This window comes from Lepisma saccharinum, chromosome 3 (genome assembly GCF_977018435.1).
Source record: "Lepisma saccharinum chromosome 3, izLepSacc3.1, whole genome shotgun sequence".
In the NCBI taxonomy this organism is placed as follows: domain Eukaryota; kingdom Metazoa; phylum Arthropoda; class Insecta; order Zygentoma; family Lepismatidae; genus Lepisma; species Lepisma saccharinum.
The window spans coordinates 62,606,724-62,624,454 of record NC_139231.1 but is presented as its reverse complement, the minus strand read 5'-3'; the positions used below and the strand labels follow the sequence as shown (position 1 = coordinate 62,624,454).

The 17,731-nt window shown below is 40.8% G+C and overlaps 2 protein-coding genes across 6 annotated transcripts in view; one reads left to right on the top strand and one right to left on the bottom strand.

The window, feature by feature from the left end:
• Positions 1-9,314, bottom strand: part of aos (protein argos) — a 41,728-nt gene extending 32,414 nt beyond the window's left edge. Inside the window, exon 1 of the mRNA XM_083119909.1 lies at positions 9,116-9,314. Coding sequence (XP_082976035.1) covers positions 9,116-9,229 — 114 coding nt within the window. The 5' untranslated portion in view covers positions 9,230-9,314. The remainder of the gene's footprint in view (positions 1-9,115) is intronic.
• Positions 1-16,918, top strand: part of LOC145985087 (elongation factor-like GTPase 1) — a 400,968-nt gene extending 384,050 nt beyond the window's left edge. For all 5 annotated transcript variants that reach the window (XM_083118671.1, XM_083118670.1, XM_083118669.1 and 2 more), the window contains exons 17-18: positions 14,919-15,103; positions 16,691-16,918. In XM_083118671.1, the coding sequence (XP_082974797.1) occupies positions 14,919-15,103; positions 16,691-16,879 (374 nt within the window). In that variant the 3' untranslated portion in view covers positions 16,880-16,918. The remainder of the gene's footprint in view (positions 1-14,918; positions 15,104-16,690) is intronic.
• Positions 16,919-17,731: the final 813 nt, after the last annotated feature.

Genomic DNA, 17,731 nt, shown 5'->3' with positions numbered 1-17,731 from the left:
AGGCTGGGACTCGAATCCGGGAACTTCGGTGGCGAGATCGATAGTCAACCACTTAACTCGCTTGGCCATCGAGCCTGCTCGTGATTTCTGAAAACTTATCCTGGCCGTCAATAGAGCTCATTTCACCCAAAAGAATGTCATAGTTTCAGGACGTGATAGAGCATCACTGTGGCTTTGCTTTTGAACTTCCTGAATTACACTTGAATTTTATACAGGGTGGACCGACAAGAGATAACCGAAATACTGACTACTTAACACTTTCGTTTACATTTTGTGAGCAACCCTATATTTGTTTATAGCTCTCTTTGTAGATTTGACAAGTGGAAATCATTGAATATATATCAGCATTCCACCTCATGCTGACACTTACACTTCCTCGTTCCTCATTCTTTCCAAGCACACCACAAATTATATAGATTTTTAAACAGTGAGTCAGTGATGTGCATCTACGGGTAAGAAAGGACGGTCTACATCTCGGACTGTGTAGAAGTAGGATAGATTGACTTATCTTGCTTTTCAACTGGTTGAGACTTATATCTAAATGCGCACCCAGAAAGTTTTTTTGGGGGAAGGGCCTTTATCAGTAGGAAAATGGAGTTAAATAATCATATTGACTTCTTTTCTTGAAGATAAATAAGTTTGAGGGGGAGTTTGATCACCATAAACATCTCCTGCGTCCTTGTGATTAGTTTTCATTCGTCTTTGCTTATGAAAATATATTCTGGCACAATTGCAAACGCAATATATTTATGAAAGAAATATTCTCCCTATAAATGAAAATACACAATCTACTTCTCATAAATGAAAAAAAAACATCTATTCCTGTATCAATGTAATGTTTTTTTTTCTCCTACATTTTATTTTTCCCAACAATTTATGCTCTCGAGCCTAGGCGCAGACTTTGCTGACAGGCACTATATCCTCCCCCCTCCCTCCAATTCTCTAGGATCATACATATAGAAAATATAGTTTACTTCCTCCCTGATGACATAGCCGTAACGTCTTTGCCTTGTAATGAAGGGGTCCCGGGTTCGGCTGCCCGGTGGAGGCACATTGCACAGTTGTTCGGATTCCACTTTAAACTGTAAGTCTTGTCCCGATTAGACTATATGTGCACACTGTGGACTTAAAAACAATAACATTTCAAAATGTGGCCGCGGTGGCTCAGTCGGTAACGCGTCTGACTACCATGCTAAAGGTCCCGGGTTCGATCCCCGGCCGGTTCAAATCCGGGAACTTTTCTAACGATGGAAGCGGCCCCGGCGCCCACCCAGCGTCGAATAACATGGGTACCTGGGGGAAACCCTGGGGGGTAAAGGCGGTTAGGGGCGTGATGCTGATCACATCATCCCCACTCACAACCGGATCAAGAAAGTGTGGGGCGTTACCCCCACACCCCCTATACGCCTTCATGGCGTGGTGCTAAGCACAGGGGAACACTTTACTTTACTTTTATTTCAAAAATATAGTTTATGCCAATCTTCCAGTCCCCAAATGTATTTGAAGTTGGAGCTACTGCTCACGAAAAGTTTGTCTGCTTGCAACTGAAGATGTGCTGATATTGTTGAGAATGTAACGTTTTCTACAAAACAATCTAAAGGTTGCGTTTGAATCCGTAAATACGGAGCTCTCCCTGTACTATGTAAGAAGAGTTACGCATGTCTTTTTCCTGTAGTTTATGTACGCTCTCTGATGTCCGCACCTCGACAGAATGTCCGAGATGATGACTTTGCCTCCAGTAGCGAAGGGCTTTGTTTTGGAGGAAAGGGGAAGGAGTTAAAAAGGTAGGAAACACTTTCACAAAACAAATCCGAGGCGGGATTTACAGGGGGGCGAGTGTGAATGGTGCTGAGTCGCTGGTTGTGCTCCACGCTCCAGAGGGCAGCTGAACGTGGGGAACGGACACAAATGGGCTGCCAAGAGTAAAAACGCACATTTAATGCTTCGCCTTGCTCAATAGCAGGCTTAATGACTCCCGTCCAGCATCAAAAGGATGACTTGTCGAGAGAACAGATGGGCTTTCCCCATTCACGCACGCATCTTCGCTGCAAAACTTCCCCGCGCGGTGGAGGACGATCGTGTGTATTCCTCTTCGCGTTTATCTGTTCGCTTTTCAATTTATCCTTTCGCAGTTATTTCGAGTTTCGCCGCGGTTCGGTTCACTTGTGATCCGTTTGGAGCTTTATTCTATCCGCAGGTTATTTTGGTATTGAAGATGTCATTGATAAATTAGCAACCCGATGGAGGCACATTGCGCAGTGGTTCGGATTCCGCTTTAAACTGTGGGTCTGGTCGCGATAGATTCTCTGAACTAGAGATGGTAGAGATGGGCGAGTCTGAATCTTTGAAGATTTCGAATTCTACAAGATTCGGAACGCTTATCCCTGGGAACATAAAGTGGACTCAATACTTCGGCATTGTGGATGTTCAGGGCGTCCCAAAGTATGCCCACCAAGAATGTTACTATATGACTGAGTAAAATGTAAACTTACTACTATGTATTACACCGTGGGTTCGAATCCCGGCCTGGGCATGGGTATTCTTTGTGACCAGTGTTGGAATACCCCGTAGCTTTCACTTTAATCATTTCTGTATATGATATGTACTGCCTAAAGGCTGCAGTAATATAATAACATCGAAATTAAGGAATTAAAACTTGTCTCTTTCCTCTGCCCCCAAAATGTGTAGAAGGACGTCCTTCAATATTTCAGTAATTATCTTTACATAACTCTTACGTGCGTTTACCACGTCAGCGTGTGACATGCAGATATGCTTCCTTCGCTCTTGTAATCATGTTACCTAACGGATTCGATTACAATAGGATTTCCGCGAAGGCGTTGTGGTGCCTGGGCGAAATAGCACTCAGTTTTTTCATGCTCTCTTGCTGGCTTCCTTTCATGCACAGGAAACAGCGATCTTGGCAAAGAACTGTATCACTTACAGTACGGTCAGGGGTCTATGTGGGTTGAGTCCGCTTCTTTGCATCCAGAACACTCCCCAGTGTTGCATGCTTCCGTTTGTTTTTTCGGATTTTAATTGGCGTATAAGATGGCTAAGGGAAACTTCGTGCTACAGATGTGGATATTATTCCTTTTCTTAACTGCTCAACCTGGAAGTTGGTTTGCAGAAGTTTCTTTCACATACGATAAATTCACTACCCTCCTTCACCCTCCCTCGATTTCTGGTGGATGCACATAGTTGTTCGGATCCCACTTTAAACTGTATTTCCAGTCCCAATTAGCCTATCTGTAAATGAAAGTGGACTTAAAAGAAAAACTCAAACTCCTTCACCTTCCCTCTTATTTCCTCTACATTTCATATTTTCTTTCTTCCCGTGCCTTCGTTTTTATTATGTTTTCCAACGTTTTTGCCAATAAAACGTGGATGTTCTAAATTAACGAAGCCTAGATTTCTTGTATAAGGTGATTCCACGACACTCCTTTACCTTATCATCCAGAGAATACACATATTTGCGAACATTCTTACTCAGTTTAGCTCTTTCCCCCACGATACGCACACGCGCGCGGGTGCATGAGTTTATGTGCGAGTGTGTGGTTTCTCCATTTGTTCCGGTCTTCCGCTAATGTTTTTATTATTATTATTTCTCTGCAACTTGCGCATTCACATATTGAGCATTTTTTTTATATATAAACTCCATTCTGAGCCTGTCAATGTGTTTCGCGACGCGTATGAGTGTGAGAGGGGATGTGTATGTCACAGGCGAAACTAGAAGGGAGCGAGTGGTTATTTTACACCACGACGCAGGCTCGTGGAGGCGTACAGAAAAGTATTTTTTGAACTTAGTGTGTATGTGAGTGCATGCATGTATGCATGTGTACGTACACACACACACACACACACGGACCCGCAAAGATTGTAAACAGTGATGATCCAAAATGTATATCATGTCTGTAATGTTTGCTATTAAAATAACTGCCTGCTGTAAAATACATTTTTAAACTTAAGTGCTTCGTAGCCGAACAGCCTAGATATGAATTCTTAGTAAGTTACATCTAGTTCTGTAATACTGTTGCCTTGTAATCAAGGGTAACGGGTTGGAATTCCACAGCAGTGCGGATCCCGCTTTAAACTGTAGAACGTCTCCAGATTAGCATATCTGCGCATGAATGGAACTCGATGCAGAAAAAACTTTATAAAGTTTTTTTCTGCATCGAGTTCTGTGCAAAAAACTCACCATCTACGAAAGTTTGGGATGTTCTGGTGCATACTTTCAATGGTATAGAGCTTCTGCAATGGAGCTTAGATAAGGGTAGTTGTAAAAGAAATTGCAGCTTGGTTTCACAAGCAAAAATGGCGCCAAAGCAGTGAAGGCGCGAGATTCGAGCGAGATCCTGCATCCTTGGGGCAACTCAGGTACCACTCGTCCGCGACCTTGCTGGAGAGTCTTCCTGCGAAGGCAGCCTATTTTAACGGTTCACTGTTCCCGGGGAGGGAACATATTCATCAGCCACCTGTTCCCTCTAAAAATTTATTCCTCCATTAGCCACCCCCATCTACCTACCCACGTGACAGCTGGTGGCTGCGGAGACGAGAAATCACTTCTCTTGTTTTCTTTGTGACGTTGCTGTAACCTCGTGGAATGCGAATGGCGCAAGAACGTTGCTTTTTTTCCCCCGCCACGGAAGGATGCGCCGGGGAAAACAACACTACAAACGTTTTTACTCCTTTGGTTCCGTCTTACTTCACGTAACACCTGCATCTGTACTCAATGACTCCTCTTCCCTCGCTTCGGTTGGGAAATGGAAAAAAAGGCACGAAATTTCGTTGCAAACATGATGCCAATTTTCGGGAAACGGATGACTACAGGAAGAAGCAATCTTCTGTAAGAAGATGAACCTTGAAAAGTAAATTGTACCACAGTGATTGGAGCAGAAAAGGCAAGCATGATACGGTTCAGTTGTAGATTTGATAAACCAGCCTAGCCATATGTAGAGATCTCCTTTTCAGACCAGGAGGATAGAATTTCCCCCTCCAAGATCAGGTTAAAGAGCCACGTGCGTTGTTTATACTTTGTGTATGTAGAGAAGTTGTGAATTTACAACGTAAAGTGAGCCTCCCCGATCGTGTAGTGGTACACAGCCTTGTACCAGGTGGAAACGCATAGTGGTTCGGATGCGACTTTAAGCTGTAGATCCAGTTTCGATCACCTACAATATTTATTGATTTTATTTGCAAATTATTATCCAGCTTAATAATTTGCACTGACACTTGGAACATAAGCACAGGTCCATCACACGGTACACTTCAGAGAGCTTCCTTAATACAGTAGTTGAAAATATTTACGTGAAACTATTTATGTTGTGCTTTCTGGAAGTATTGATTTTTCTTTTTTCTAAACGCGCCTAACCAGGCATATACTTGTAGCAGATTGTATGTATGACAAATCTGTCAGTCACAGAAAAATAATGTACTTAAACTGGTTAAAATTTACTTCCTCGTTTTGATTGATTGATTGATTTTTCTTCGCTGTTTTGCCACTTTTGGCTAATCACAAAGAATAACCATGTCCTGGCAGGGATTCGAACCAGCGATCCCTCGCGTCGTAGCGCGATTCACAGACCACTCCGCCATAAGATCGGCTTACTTCTTCGTCTTTTCAATATGAAACTTGAATATTTCGTGGACACATTGAAAATGCAAACTCGAAGCCATAAAAGCACATTTTTTATTTCATTGTTATTGGCATTGGTCAAAATGTTCTTGAAACTGCGTTATGCAGCCTGTGAGGCTCGGTCATCATTAACGATAATTAGACTTCTTTCTGAAGCGTCATTTTATGTCTAGGTTTCCAACTTTTTTTCCTTCGATGTATTTCCTGAAAACTGGTTTTTAGATCGCGGAAAACACGGATAGTCATTGTTCGAACTTGTATTCCCGGTGTTGAAAATACTTGAAATGTCACGAGAACACCCCGCTTCCTTCATAGCGATTCCCGCCCTATAAGATGCCATTAAGAACGGGAACGTTGTCATCCGATGTGACATGGGAACTTCGGTTTGCGGAAACGCGCGAACTGTTGAGATGCTTTTCTTTGATTATCCACCAGCATCTGTCCTTCAGGTTCTGAGAAGCGAGGCACGGAAGCATTCTCTCACGATCGGAAACTGTGTCGTTTCCTCTTGATGCCGGAGAGCTTGTAAATAAACACAGGATCGGGAATGGCGTTCGGTAAAGTTTATATATTTGAGAACCTCAAGGCAAACACCTTCTTTCATAGATGATAAAAAAATGAAAACTATAATCATGTGTGTTAACGAATGAAATTTAAATTTGTGATAAATATGTACGATGTATCTCTTGATTAGCTTTATTGCCATAGCAAATCGAAATGGAAAGCACTGCCATGCCTGATACTTATTCATATATGAAGTTCTTAATTTTTATTACTTTCATTTGTGTATTGTTCTTATATTTTCTCGCTTTTTATGTTTTTTTGGTCTAATCGCAACCATGAGTGGGATCGGATAAAATTCATAAAGGAACGCTCGGAAATTAATGTCCAGATCTGAACTGAAATCTTCGGTGACGAGAGAGCCAGTGGACAACCCTAACCCCCCAAAAGTCCAAGGCAAACATACGCATTCATATGTACTGTACATGTGTAGATACCGTACTAAATATTTATATGTTCAAAATTCTGCGTAATTATACTTTTATCTGTGTCGATCATATTTAAAACGGTAATGAGCTACTGGAGAAAGAAATATATGCTAATTTCAATGTCATTAATATTAAGAGAGATGGAAAAAAATTGTCACCAGCTGCTTTTACTTCCAGCACGATTCCTCAGTAATCCTCGATGCTAACTCCGAATCTAACATTAAGATTTATAAATATATATGTACACACACTTTGAACATAAAATCGTACGTTGTAATCCTGTAAACCATCAGTTTATACCCAGAATATAACTATAAAGTTTGATTTGAAATTAGCGATTAGAATTGTTTTTTTTTAAATCCCATATCTTGTTTTTGAATAACTTTTACAGCATCGCTTATACTATATTTTTTTCACTATGATACCTTCAGAAGTGAATAGGCAAAGGATCCCGCATGTGGAAATTGCAACGGGTACGGGATGCTTTACGCAGATTTTTCTAAGAGTGGATTGCTCCCACTTCGATCCGTGGATACTTGACCGAGCGTGTCAGTTTAAGTACGTCCACCTGTTACAAGCTTTAAACACCGATCACTCATCATTGCAGAAACAAGAATGTTTTCGGCATGGAGAAAATAATATTATTATCCAAATCATCGCGGGAAATTATCTCACGGTTCTGTTCGTTGTATGCATCTGGCTCCTCCATCACCAGATAAACAGATCCACGTGGCACTGGCAATTATTTTCTGGTTTTCATTTCTTGTTCACTTTTCTATATACCGCGAAGTCTGTAAAGTTGACGTCATTCAAAGGATAAAAAAATAGAAGTTGTTGACTTCAGAATGCTCTCTTAAACGTTACTATGAATTTGAACTGTATTTAACTACATGATGCTTATTAAATGTCCTAACGTTATAAATCCACAGCTCAGTGAAACAAGAATCATTAAGTTCGAATTCTGGCGAAAGGTGGCGAGTAGCACATTAGTATATCCTCGACCTCAACATACGAAAGAAACTGCTGGACTATATGAGTAAATAAACTTCATTGTTCCATGTAAATTCCTCTCGCAAGTGGTTAAAAAATTCCCATTGGATATGATGGATGGGCTCTGGTCACCTATATTGCTTTACTTGTCTGCTAGTTTACAGACACATTGTTTTTTAATACTGTGATTTTATAACATTTACTCGGTAATATAAAATAAATATTTATTCTATGTGAAGGAATATCACCAGATGATGTAGTGAATATTCTACCTTTTATACAAACATGACATTCTCTAATGATGGCAATGATAATGATAAGTTTACATGAGTGAAATAAAATAAAACAATGCCCCTTTCCTGTATTTAATATCGATTTCACCTGTTCAGTCTTCATTTCATATTTTAAACCCCTTTCCCTTCACTTATATTTCCAAGAAATTTCGATCTAGTCCACTTCTATACACGTTAAATTACCATGTTTAGCTCATTGCATTTGCTATTATTAATGGAATATATCATGTTTGATATTTGTTGGGGCAAGAGAGGTAAGGGGTACTCCCACAGATTCCAAAAATATATTTTATTGTTTTGAAGAAAATAAAATAAAAAGTTACACGACCTAGAAATTGTAGAATTACTGTAGTGGTAACTTCATATTAGACACGCGAAATAATTGTGTAAAGCAACATTCGCTGACGAACCCATGAAGATTTTTTATTGTCTTTTTCATTATCATTTCATGATTAATATTTAGGCTATATGAAAGTTGCTATGCTAATGGTGATACTATTAAAGCATGTTGTATTAATTTGTCTTTAATATGAAAAATATGACACTTAACACCAGAGTCACGATAACACCCTTGGTGTTCCTTTCGTTGTGTTGGCCTGCGGTTTGTCCGTATTTTTAACATGGGAGAAGGGGCTTCCTACACAGCCTTAACTGTTATCGGTCGTGTTATTGCTTGAAAATGAATTATTCCCATGAAGTTAGTTTAAATACAGTCTAGAATTGTTTGTTTGTTTTTAGGGAGCTGTTAACATATTTACTGTATACTTACTTTAGCAAACAATCTTAACTCTTGAACACCGACCGTAATGTAAGAATCAAACTATGTGTATGTCTGTGTGGGTGGTTAGCGTAGCGCGCTCCGTAGGCAGGACTCGTAGGTTCGAATCCTGGGTACGACGATGATGCACCGTTGTATTTATTCCATCATCGTTACGAGTAACGCAAGAGGGAAAAACTATGTTAAAATAACTAAATAAATAACCAAACACTGTGATGTAAAATGATTCATTTGAATTTTTACAGACCATAAACGTGTTCTTAAAACCTTAATTATGTGATGTCCAGAATTTCAAGCCAGATTATATAACAAAAATTAACTTGTTTCGGAGACGTAGTATAGCCACGTTTGGAAGCACCTGCTTGTTGACGCAATCGAAATCAAGATGATAGAATGGAAAGATAAGATGGAGAGGAATAATCACGTGACTTACCCCAACTTGGTAGAAGACCCTGAATGCGGATTCCTGCTGGAAGGGCAACCGTGACGCCAGAGCCTTGTGGACCAAGAGGCAGATCGCAGCAAGCAGCATCCTGCGAACGGGCATAGCTGTGATAGCTTCCAATCCACGCGTTCAAGTCTTTCTCCCGCGCGAAGAGCTCTGAAGGTCGTTTTCTCACTTCACTTGACTCCACCTGGTAAACCTCTCTACTGCGCACCCATCCACTACAACGTTTTATAGAGGCCTTCTCATGAATGACTGGGCAAGTCCATTGCATGGCCTGGGGGCGGCTGGAACTTGTACGTGCTCCTCGCCCCACCCCTCCCCATCCCTCCGTCTACTACGATTCTCATTCATATGGAAATGTATTCAGGCTCGGCTACGGTTTCTATCAATCATTTTGCTTGGTGTCTTTTCGATTGGGCTGGGGAAGAAAGCACGCAACTCCCTATCCATTCATGCTTCTCGGCAACCTTGAGCGCTTTCGCATGGAGACACGTTTCATTCATTAGGATCTGGCGGTGGGCGTTTTCGGATCGATGCGATTCCTAAAAAGAGGGCCCGATAACGCACTCCCTGGAGCAGGTGGTATTGTAATTATCATTTATCCATTCATCCCTAACATCATTTAGTAAATTGCAAATAGTTCGTGTATTAAGCCCCGAGGAACGCTGCAATCTTCCTTCCCGTCTCGTCCTAATTATAGTCCGCAGGCTCTTTTAAGGCGCAGATACAATCTCGCTCCCTTCTGCCACGTCGGGCAAATAAATGATTGGGGAGACAGAAACGAATTGGGCGCTTCTTAATATGCGTTGCAATTTACGATGGCCGCGGAAAGCCATTAGGGTACTCTCTCGTGGGAGGTGGGGGTCTTGCATTAACCAGGGATTGTGTTTCATGTTTGGGATAGTTCAAAACGTTCGTGATCGTTTGCAAAAGTTGAACAGCAGAACCCTGAAGAAACATGTGTGCCGGAATATACTCCAGAGTCTCGCTGGCGAAGATTCTGGTTTAGAATCCTTGCCTGAGCGTGGATGCTCCATTCTGAGAGACCCTACACCAGTTTCCTGACATCACCTCATCATCCTCGTTGTCGTAATTGGACGAACGTGCCAAATAAGCGACGTAAAATAAAAATACAAATTCGTCCTCAAATATAGATCCATTTCTCAGAAACCTTTACATGAAACTGGACACACGGATGAACAAGCGCGTGTAAACCCTTATCCAGGCGGCTTTCAAGTATCGTAATGTGTATTCGATCATGTAATTTACGTCATAAATTGTTCCTTGTTATCAAGGGGATCCAAGTTCAATTTTTCAAATCCACTTTACACTGCAGTTCCATTTCCGATTAGTCTGTCTGTGCTAAAGTAGGCTGGAAATAAAGTTCGTTACGTCATAAATGCCTAATCAGCATTTGTTTAATGGCGACAGTGGTTCATGATAGAGATACTTTAAGTAGGCAAACCATGGCAGTAATAATAACAACATCAAGTTAAAAGCAGTGTAAGAGTAAAATCGATACAAAATTTCGATGGTCTTGCGTTTGATTTTCTTTGGCTAAATGGATAAAAGATAAACCACATTTGTGCCTAAGGCATACATTACACTGGATTCGACTCCAATGCCCGTGGAGTTACAGCAGTTAATATGCAACTTATTTCTGTCGGTAAATATCTACGTAAAATAAAAAATAACTGAAGAAAGTTGGAACATTATTCTTGCATGTGCTCAATGCACATTTCTGACTAAGAAGCTACACAAGAAAATCTCGTCAAAACTGCCTGAACCCTTTGTAATAGCTATTACTAGAGAACAGACTGACACTGTTTAATAATCACGGATGATCAGTGACATGGCTATCCTTAGCATTAGTTTGATGACGGCAGTCTGTGGTGATTCGTGCTCAGCGTGGCGAGACTGTAACTTGAGCTCTGCGTCAGGTTGGACGTTACGAGAAAGTTGTTGCTCTGTTACATATATGGAAGTTATCTGCGTTAAATAAGTAACGAATGCCGTAATCAGCTGCTCGTATAGTTGCGCAAGAACATTCCTATTTTTTTTATTACGTTTTTTGTAAAGGTACAGCCTTAATGTTATCTCTGTGTTGACTAACTCATAAAGACTGTATTGAAATAGTAATTTCCCAAGGAGTGTTCGCTGCAACTAGAGGATTGAATTTTTACTTTATTATGAACCAACTTTTGCATGATCTTCAATTTGATCAACTTTTCTCAGATAACACTTCCTGTCTACTCTTTCCCCTCGCAGCTACTTCAATGGTACAATAATGCAGTGATAATGGCGTCCGCGAGGGGGAAGGGTCAGGGGCACTTGCCCCCTGAGATATTTGGGAAAATATAATGTAATTCGAATGGTGATACTTTATTAGAAATAATACTGCTTTCTGTGTCTTATAGGCTATAAGTTAAAGCAATTACTGCCATGTCTAAAAAAATAATTTAAGAATGCTTTCATCACAGGCATTAGAATCACCTTTGCTGCCGTAACTAGCTATGTGCGGGGCGAGAATTTTTCGTTGGGACGGGATTAGGAAGGGAAACTTTTATAATCCTGTCATTCGAGACTGAAAGATTTCTTCATTTCCGGACCGTTTAGGGAACGGGAAGCTTTAGAAATTTTCCGACGCGACACAATATTCCCTCCTCCAGTCAAGTCAGTGTTTTTGCACTTCTGGAATAAAAACTGTTAATTTCAAGATATTTTTGGACACTTCTAGCGGTAACCACTTTTAAATACGATTCTTTGGAATTTCTCTACTGTTTTGGATCCTGAAAAAGTCTGAAATCATATCCCGAAGGCGGCATCTACCCTTGGTAATTCACATGTCATCATTTTGAATTACTTTTTTTATATATAGTATTTGACACGTAAAACAAATTGGTCATAGGTGCCATCAAGAAGAGAAGATTAAGTGATCTCTGTTTAATATCGATGCGTCGTGAAAAAAATTCAAAATTGATAAACAGTTGTTCATCACTAAAGTGACATATGTTTACGGAAAGGAAGCAAGGCGAGTCCAGTTTCTATTTAAATAGTGGAGTCAACTCGGAATTTATCAGCAGTGCCACTCAATGTCAATTTTATGATTTGTAAAATAATAATAAGAGGTAACATACAAATTCTGTGGCTGAGGGACCAGATTTGAAATCTTACTCTGCCCCCACTGAGAAAAAATCCTGTAGGCGTGCTTGGCGTCAACAATTCAATTGTGGTAATAATATCCTTCCGAACCGGAAATTCTTTAATGTGTACAGAGTACAAGTTAAAGTTCTTAAAACGAATTTGAAAGTTCCTTCATTCCTATGTTCTTTACATTCAAGTTGATTTCTCGGAAATTCCGTCAGGGGCCACTACCTGCACTACTGATCTACAGTCACTGTTCTCATAATCTAAAAGGACGCCTTGATTTTTGCGACGTGGTTTTCATGTTTTAAAACACGATTAAGTGAAAATAAATTGACCGGCCTGTCAAAACAAAATAAGAAATAGTAGAACTTCTTTGTGAATTTACAATTTGAATCCCACAAATATATCTGCACCACTCAAGGAAAGTAGAGATGTGGCGCAATTACCACATTTTATGTAAATGCAATCCGAAAATATATCGTATACCACAAAATATATCAAATGTGTAGCATGATGTAGGCTATATCGTTCCAACATAGTAATTCGCCGGCATTTGTCAGTTTTGTTTGGTTAATTAACATGCAGAGGAAAAACTTGTAGTTACATAGAAATGTAGGCACTACTTATGTATTCTCCGCTTATTCTGTCGCCGTTAATGCACACAGAGTGTTTTCAAACATGTTCAGCACATTGATTAGGTTTTCCCCTCCAAATTTAGCGTATGCAGTGCTAAAGGATGAGCCAAAGTGTGCGAGGGTGCTCCTGAATCTAAGAAAGAGGCTGTGAGCAACAAACTTATTTGGAAGAGATCCTCGCAATAATTTTCGCTGCTCCCCTCGCAGCAATCTTATATTTAAACGTGAAGAAGTCCTCGTGCAATGAGAAAGGAAGATTCTGCCACGTGACAATAGTAATGACTTGACTCGGCCAGGTGGGAGCGCCTTTGTTCGAGGGGACGGGGAATGAATGGATGTTCGAGGGAAGAGACGGCCGGAGAGAAGTGGAAAGAAAATTGCGTAGCACGGTAGCTATTACGACCTTGGCTACAAACCCCAAACAGGCTGCAGGGAGAAGGAAAAAGTATCCAGTATCCTAATCACAAAAAAAAAAAAAAAAAAAAAAAAAAAAGAAGGCAGGAAAAAAAAAGATTGGGTGGATGGTTTCACCTGCTGTGGTGTGTTTGAAAGTCTTCGCTCTCCTGTCTTCAGCGACCTTTCCTTTGCACGGAAACATAAATCATAGGAAGTTTAGTAACTTGGACGAACCTGTGAATGCGTTGTGGTGAGCGAGCGACAGGTTTGTGTGTGCATTCTGATTTCACGGCAACGTTTTCCCTTCATTGGTTCTTGTTCGGTGTGGAATGCTCAGCAAGTGATCACCCAACTCGGTGATCGCCACAAATTTCATCGGCGTTCTGGATATAGTACCACAGCAATACCTGTAAGAAAATTCATGCTTCAACTTATATACATCTCATCTCTGTTCCATTGCGACAATATTTTTAGAAAGTGGCACATGAAAAATGTATTCCATCTTAACAAAGGCAATTGCATTCCATTCCTAAAACAATGTAGAATTCTTAGGAATGTTCTTTATTTTTCTTACTTCATGTTTCATTTTGGGCATTTGGTTGTAGTTCGGTTTTCATTTTATCTCTCTCTTTCACTCCCTCTCTCTCACTCTCCCACACACATACACACACACTGCTGTATTTGGTTTCATGCTGTGCTCGGCACTTACATTTTTTTACTGTTGGATTTATTTATTGCCTAACGTGTATGGGGTAGGAGGTGAGGAAGAGGATATGCATTAAAAGGCAAGTCACGAGATACAGTCCGGATAAAACTTAGAGTAAGTTTTTTCTCCTTGCACTACCTCCCCGTCCCCTATTTCACCAATATGGATAGCTAAAACCAAAGAGGCGCACACAAAGCGCCCAATGAACCCTCAAAGTAGTCTCAAACAGAGTCCACAACACGTATTGTAGCTGCTATGCCTTCCTTCTTTTAGTTGTTTGTGTGTTTGCTTGTTTTTGTACTGCCAATGTAGCATTGTGACTAATACACGCTGAAACGCATATAGAACGATAGTTTTTTTTGTGATTTTTTTTTATCACTTCTCTACCAACTTCTGGTACACACGACCTGCTTTGTTCATACATACATGTGCTCTTCCATTTGTATACGTTGAATTTTTGTGTCGGTCCTGCATTCTCGCTAAAAAAAATAGTTGCCATGATCCAACCCTCGTAACTCGGGGCTATCTTTACAGTGTTGATACAATTTTTTGTGTTCAGTCGCCCCCTTCCCCGTGCCCCCCTTTGAAATTCCTATGCACAATTTAATTCTCCACCACTACCACTGCCTTTTCCATGTGTGTGTCCTTACAACAGCATAAGGTGGCCACACGCCTCGTCAAGATTCGAATTTGTCCAGGGCTGTACGTAGATATTATAGCGAGGTAGTATAATAAGAGGATTTACTTTCGATATGTCTGTTCGTAAAGTGGACCTAAAAGCCTCCTTAGAGCGGTTGCTAATTTTTAAAAACTATTTCTTGTCCTTTTATTATTATTATTTAATGCATTTTCGCTGTGTTTGAATGACAGCCAAGTAACGAATTGTCGTTCTGTCTCCTTCCAGGGAAGATGTACGCCGTTCTGGGGAAGAGGCACGGGCGTGTGCTCCACGAGGACATGCAGGAGGGGTCGGCCACCTTCACAGTGACCGCGGTACTGCCGGTGGTCGAGAGCTTCCACTTCGCCCCTGAGATCCGCAAACAGACCTCCGGCATGGCGAGTCCCCAGCTTGTTTTCAGCCACTGGGAGGTAAGCAGAGGTTACACGATTACTTTTGATGAAAGTGTGTAATCCACCCCATCATTTGTTTATGTTGCGCTAATTTTTAAATTAAAATAACCAAGAACAACACGGGCTGGATATATATATATATATATGGAGACGCGGGAGATCTAACGACATCGTGAGGTTTCCCCTCCTATTTACAATTGCAGTTGTAAACAAACACTTTGTAGCTTTCCAAATCGATGTTTCGACCAAGTGTCTCTTTGTTAAGCACACTGGGGTAGAGCCAACTGTGATCAACATTGCCTCGAAACGGAGCACCTCTCTTGACTTCCGTGGATACCAGTATTTACTTTCATCCGGGCAGATATGTTGTGTTGGAAATGAATTTATATTCACTCCTGTGTAAATTGCTAAGGTGATAAGTGTTATTGGTTTTGTTATAATGCCGCAACTTAACTATACTGTAGAACAAAGAATGTTTATGTAGGATTCTTATGTGAAATCAAATTCGTGCGGAAGAATTATGCCTTTGTATGCAAACGTTTTAAAAAAATGTGGATTGATTGATTGGTTGATTTGTTGTTTTAAGTCAAATTTTTGCAAAGTAAGGCTAATCGGGACTGGACCTACAGTTTAAAGTGGGATCCGAACCACTGTGCCTCCACCAGGTATCGAACCCGGGACCCCTTGATTACAAGGTGACGACGTTACCACTACGCCATCGGGGAGTCCCTAAAAGAAATGTGGAACATGTGTAGCAGCAGCACAAGGACATTTCCAACACCATCTCTGACAAAAAACGTGATTATTTGGCTTGTGATTGTGAAATATTTTAATTATAATAATTCAAACTAGCCTATGCACTTGAGTTGAAAGGTTACGTACATTCAATTCCACCGGCAATCGCCCTGCTTCCAGCCACTACACCGACCAGGTTCGAGCAGCACAATAAAAAACAAGGGCACTGTTTCTCGTATTTTTAATCGGTTTGTGCCCATTTCCAAAGCAATTTTACCACAGTGAAAACCCCTTGCAGATGGAAGTTCGAGGCTGTAGCCACCAAACTCACCCTTCCACCACCACTCTTCGCTCTTGTCTCGTTTCGGTACTATATCCAGATATCCGTCTACATCCTAATAGATAGTCAACCCAAATTACTCTGCACTATACCGGGTTGCATACAATTTTTGGATGCAACTTGCAGTAGTTGTATAAACCATCAGAATGTGGCCAGTAGGTAAAATTAAAATATGAATGCAATTTTCTGTGAGTAAACTATAAGAAACTTTTATAGTCCATGCCATTTCCGAGTGAAAAAATCCTTTGTTACATGGTCACATCCATGCAAGAAGTAAAATTCTCGTGTGTACGTCTTCAGATTCAAACGTTCCGAGAAAAAAAAAATCATGGTTTATCCGATTTTACTGTGTTTCGTGAATGCAGAACGTGCCCCTTATTTTCCTAAAAAAGGAGAGTAAGGTTACATGCGTTCTTTTCGAGTAAAACAGCTTGACCAAACAATAATGAAATTACAGGTTCGTGGTCAGAGAGGTTGATTCTTGAAATGCTTCTTAATAATCCATGTTCTGTTTCCTGGTGTATTTCCAGGTGATCGACATAGACCCTTTCTGGGTTCCGACCACCGAGGAGGAGTACCTGCACTTCGGAGAGAAGGCCGATTCGGAGAACCGAGCGAGGAAGTACATGAACGCCATTCGGAAGCGGAAGGGGCTGCATGTGGAGGAGAAGGTAGTGGAACATGCAGAGAAGCAGAGGACGCTTGGAAAGAATAAGTGAGATGAACGGTAGCGTACGGGTGCTGTTACGAATTAAACATAATATCAGAACTTTGTTTATTATTATTACTAAAGTACCTGCTTCCTACAATCCTCTTGTCCAAGTAGACCAGGATGTAAGATAGGTGATGGTATAAATATGTTCTCAGGTTGCGAGATCTCGGGAGAGACCAATATCTCATTGCCTCTCCACGATCTTTTGTAAATTGTTTAGAGGGGTGGTGCTGGCATTTCTAGTTCGTGACTTCAGTAAACTAGATCATATGGAACTTCTGTTCAATTTAGAATTGCTTAACCATTCGCTGTTCAATTTAGAATTGCTTAACCATTCGCTGTTCAATTTAGAATTGCTTAACCATTCGATCGATAGTGGCTAGTCGATTTTGTGGACAGGTTTTAGTTATTACTATAATAATGGCGCTGATTCCGGCATCAGCCAAAAACAGCACTGTGTCCATATACAGTCATGTCCGAACTGTTCCGAACCATGGGCCAAATGTTAAAATTGATTATGTTTTGTCGCCAGGGCTGTGCGACTGCAGTGGTTCGCAGAGGACCCGTTGAATAGACACCACACACGCCGGATATGAATCCGTTGGACTTCGCAATCTGGAATTTAGGGTAAATACAGTGTGAAGGTTCGCGATCTTATCCAGCTCTTCATCATGCCATAGCCCCGGATTATGTTTCCCGTGTGCTCAGCAACCTACGATGCAAGCTACAGACCTGTGTGGAACTCGACGGAGGAAACATTGTGATTTGGCCTAGCCTATGGTGAGGGACTTTTCGGACATTGTATTAATAAAGGCACAAATTACATTTTTAGGAGTGACTTGATTAAAAACAGTTTAAT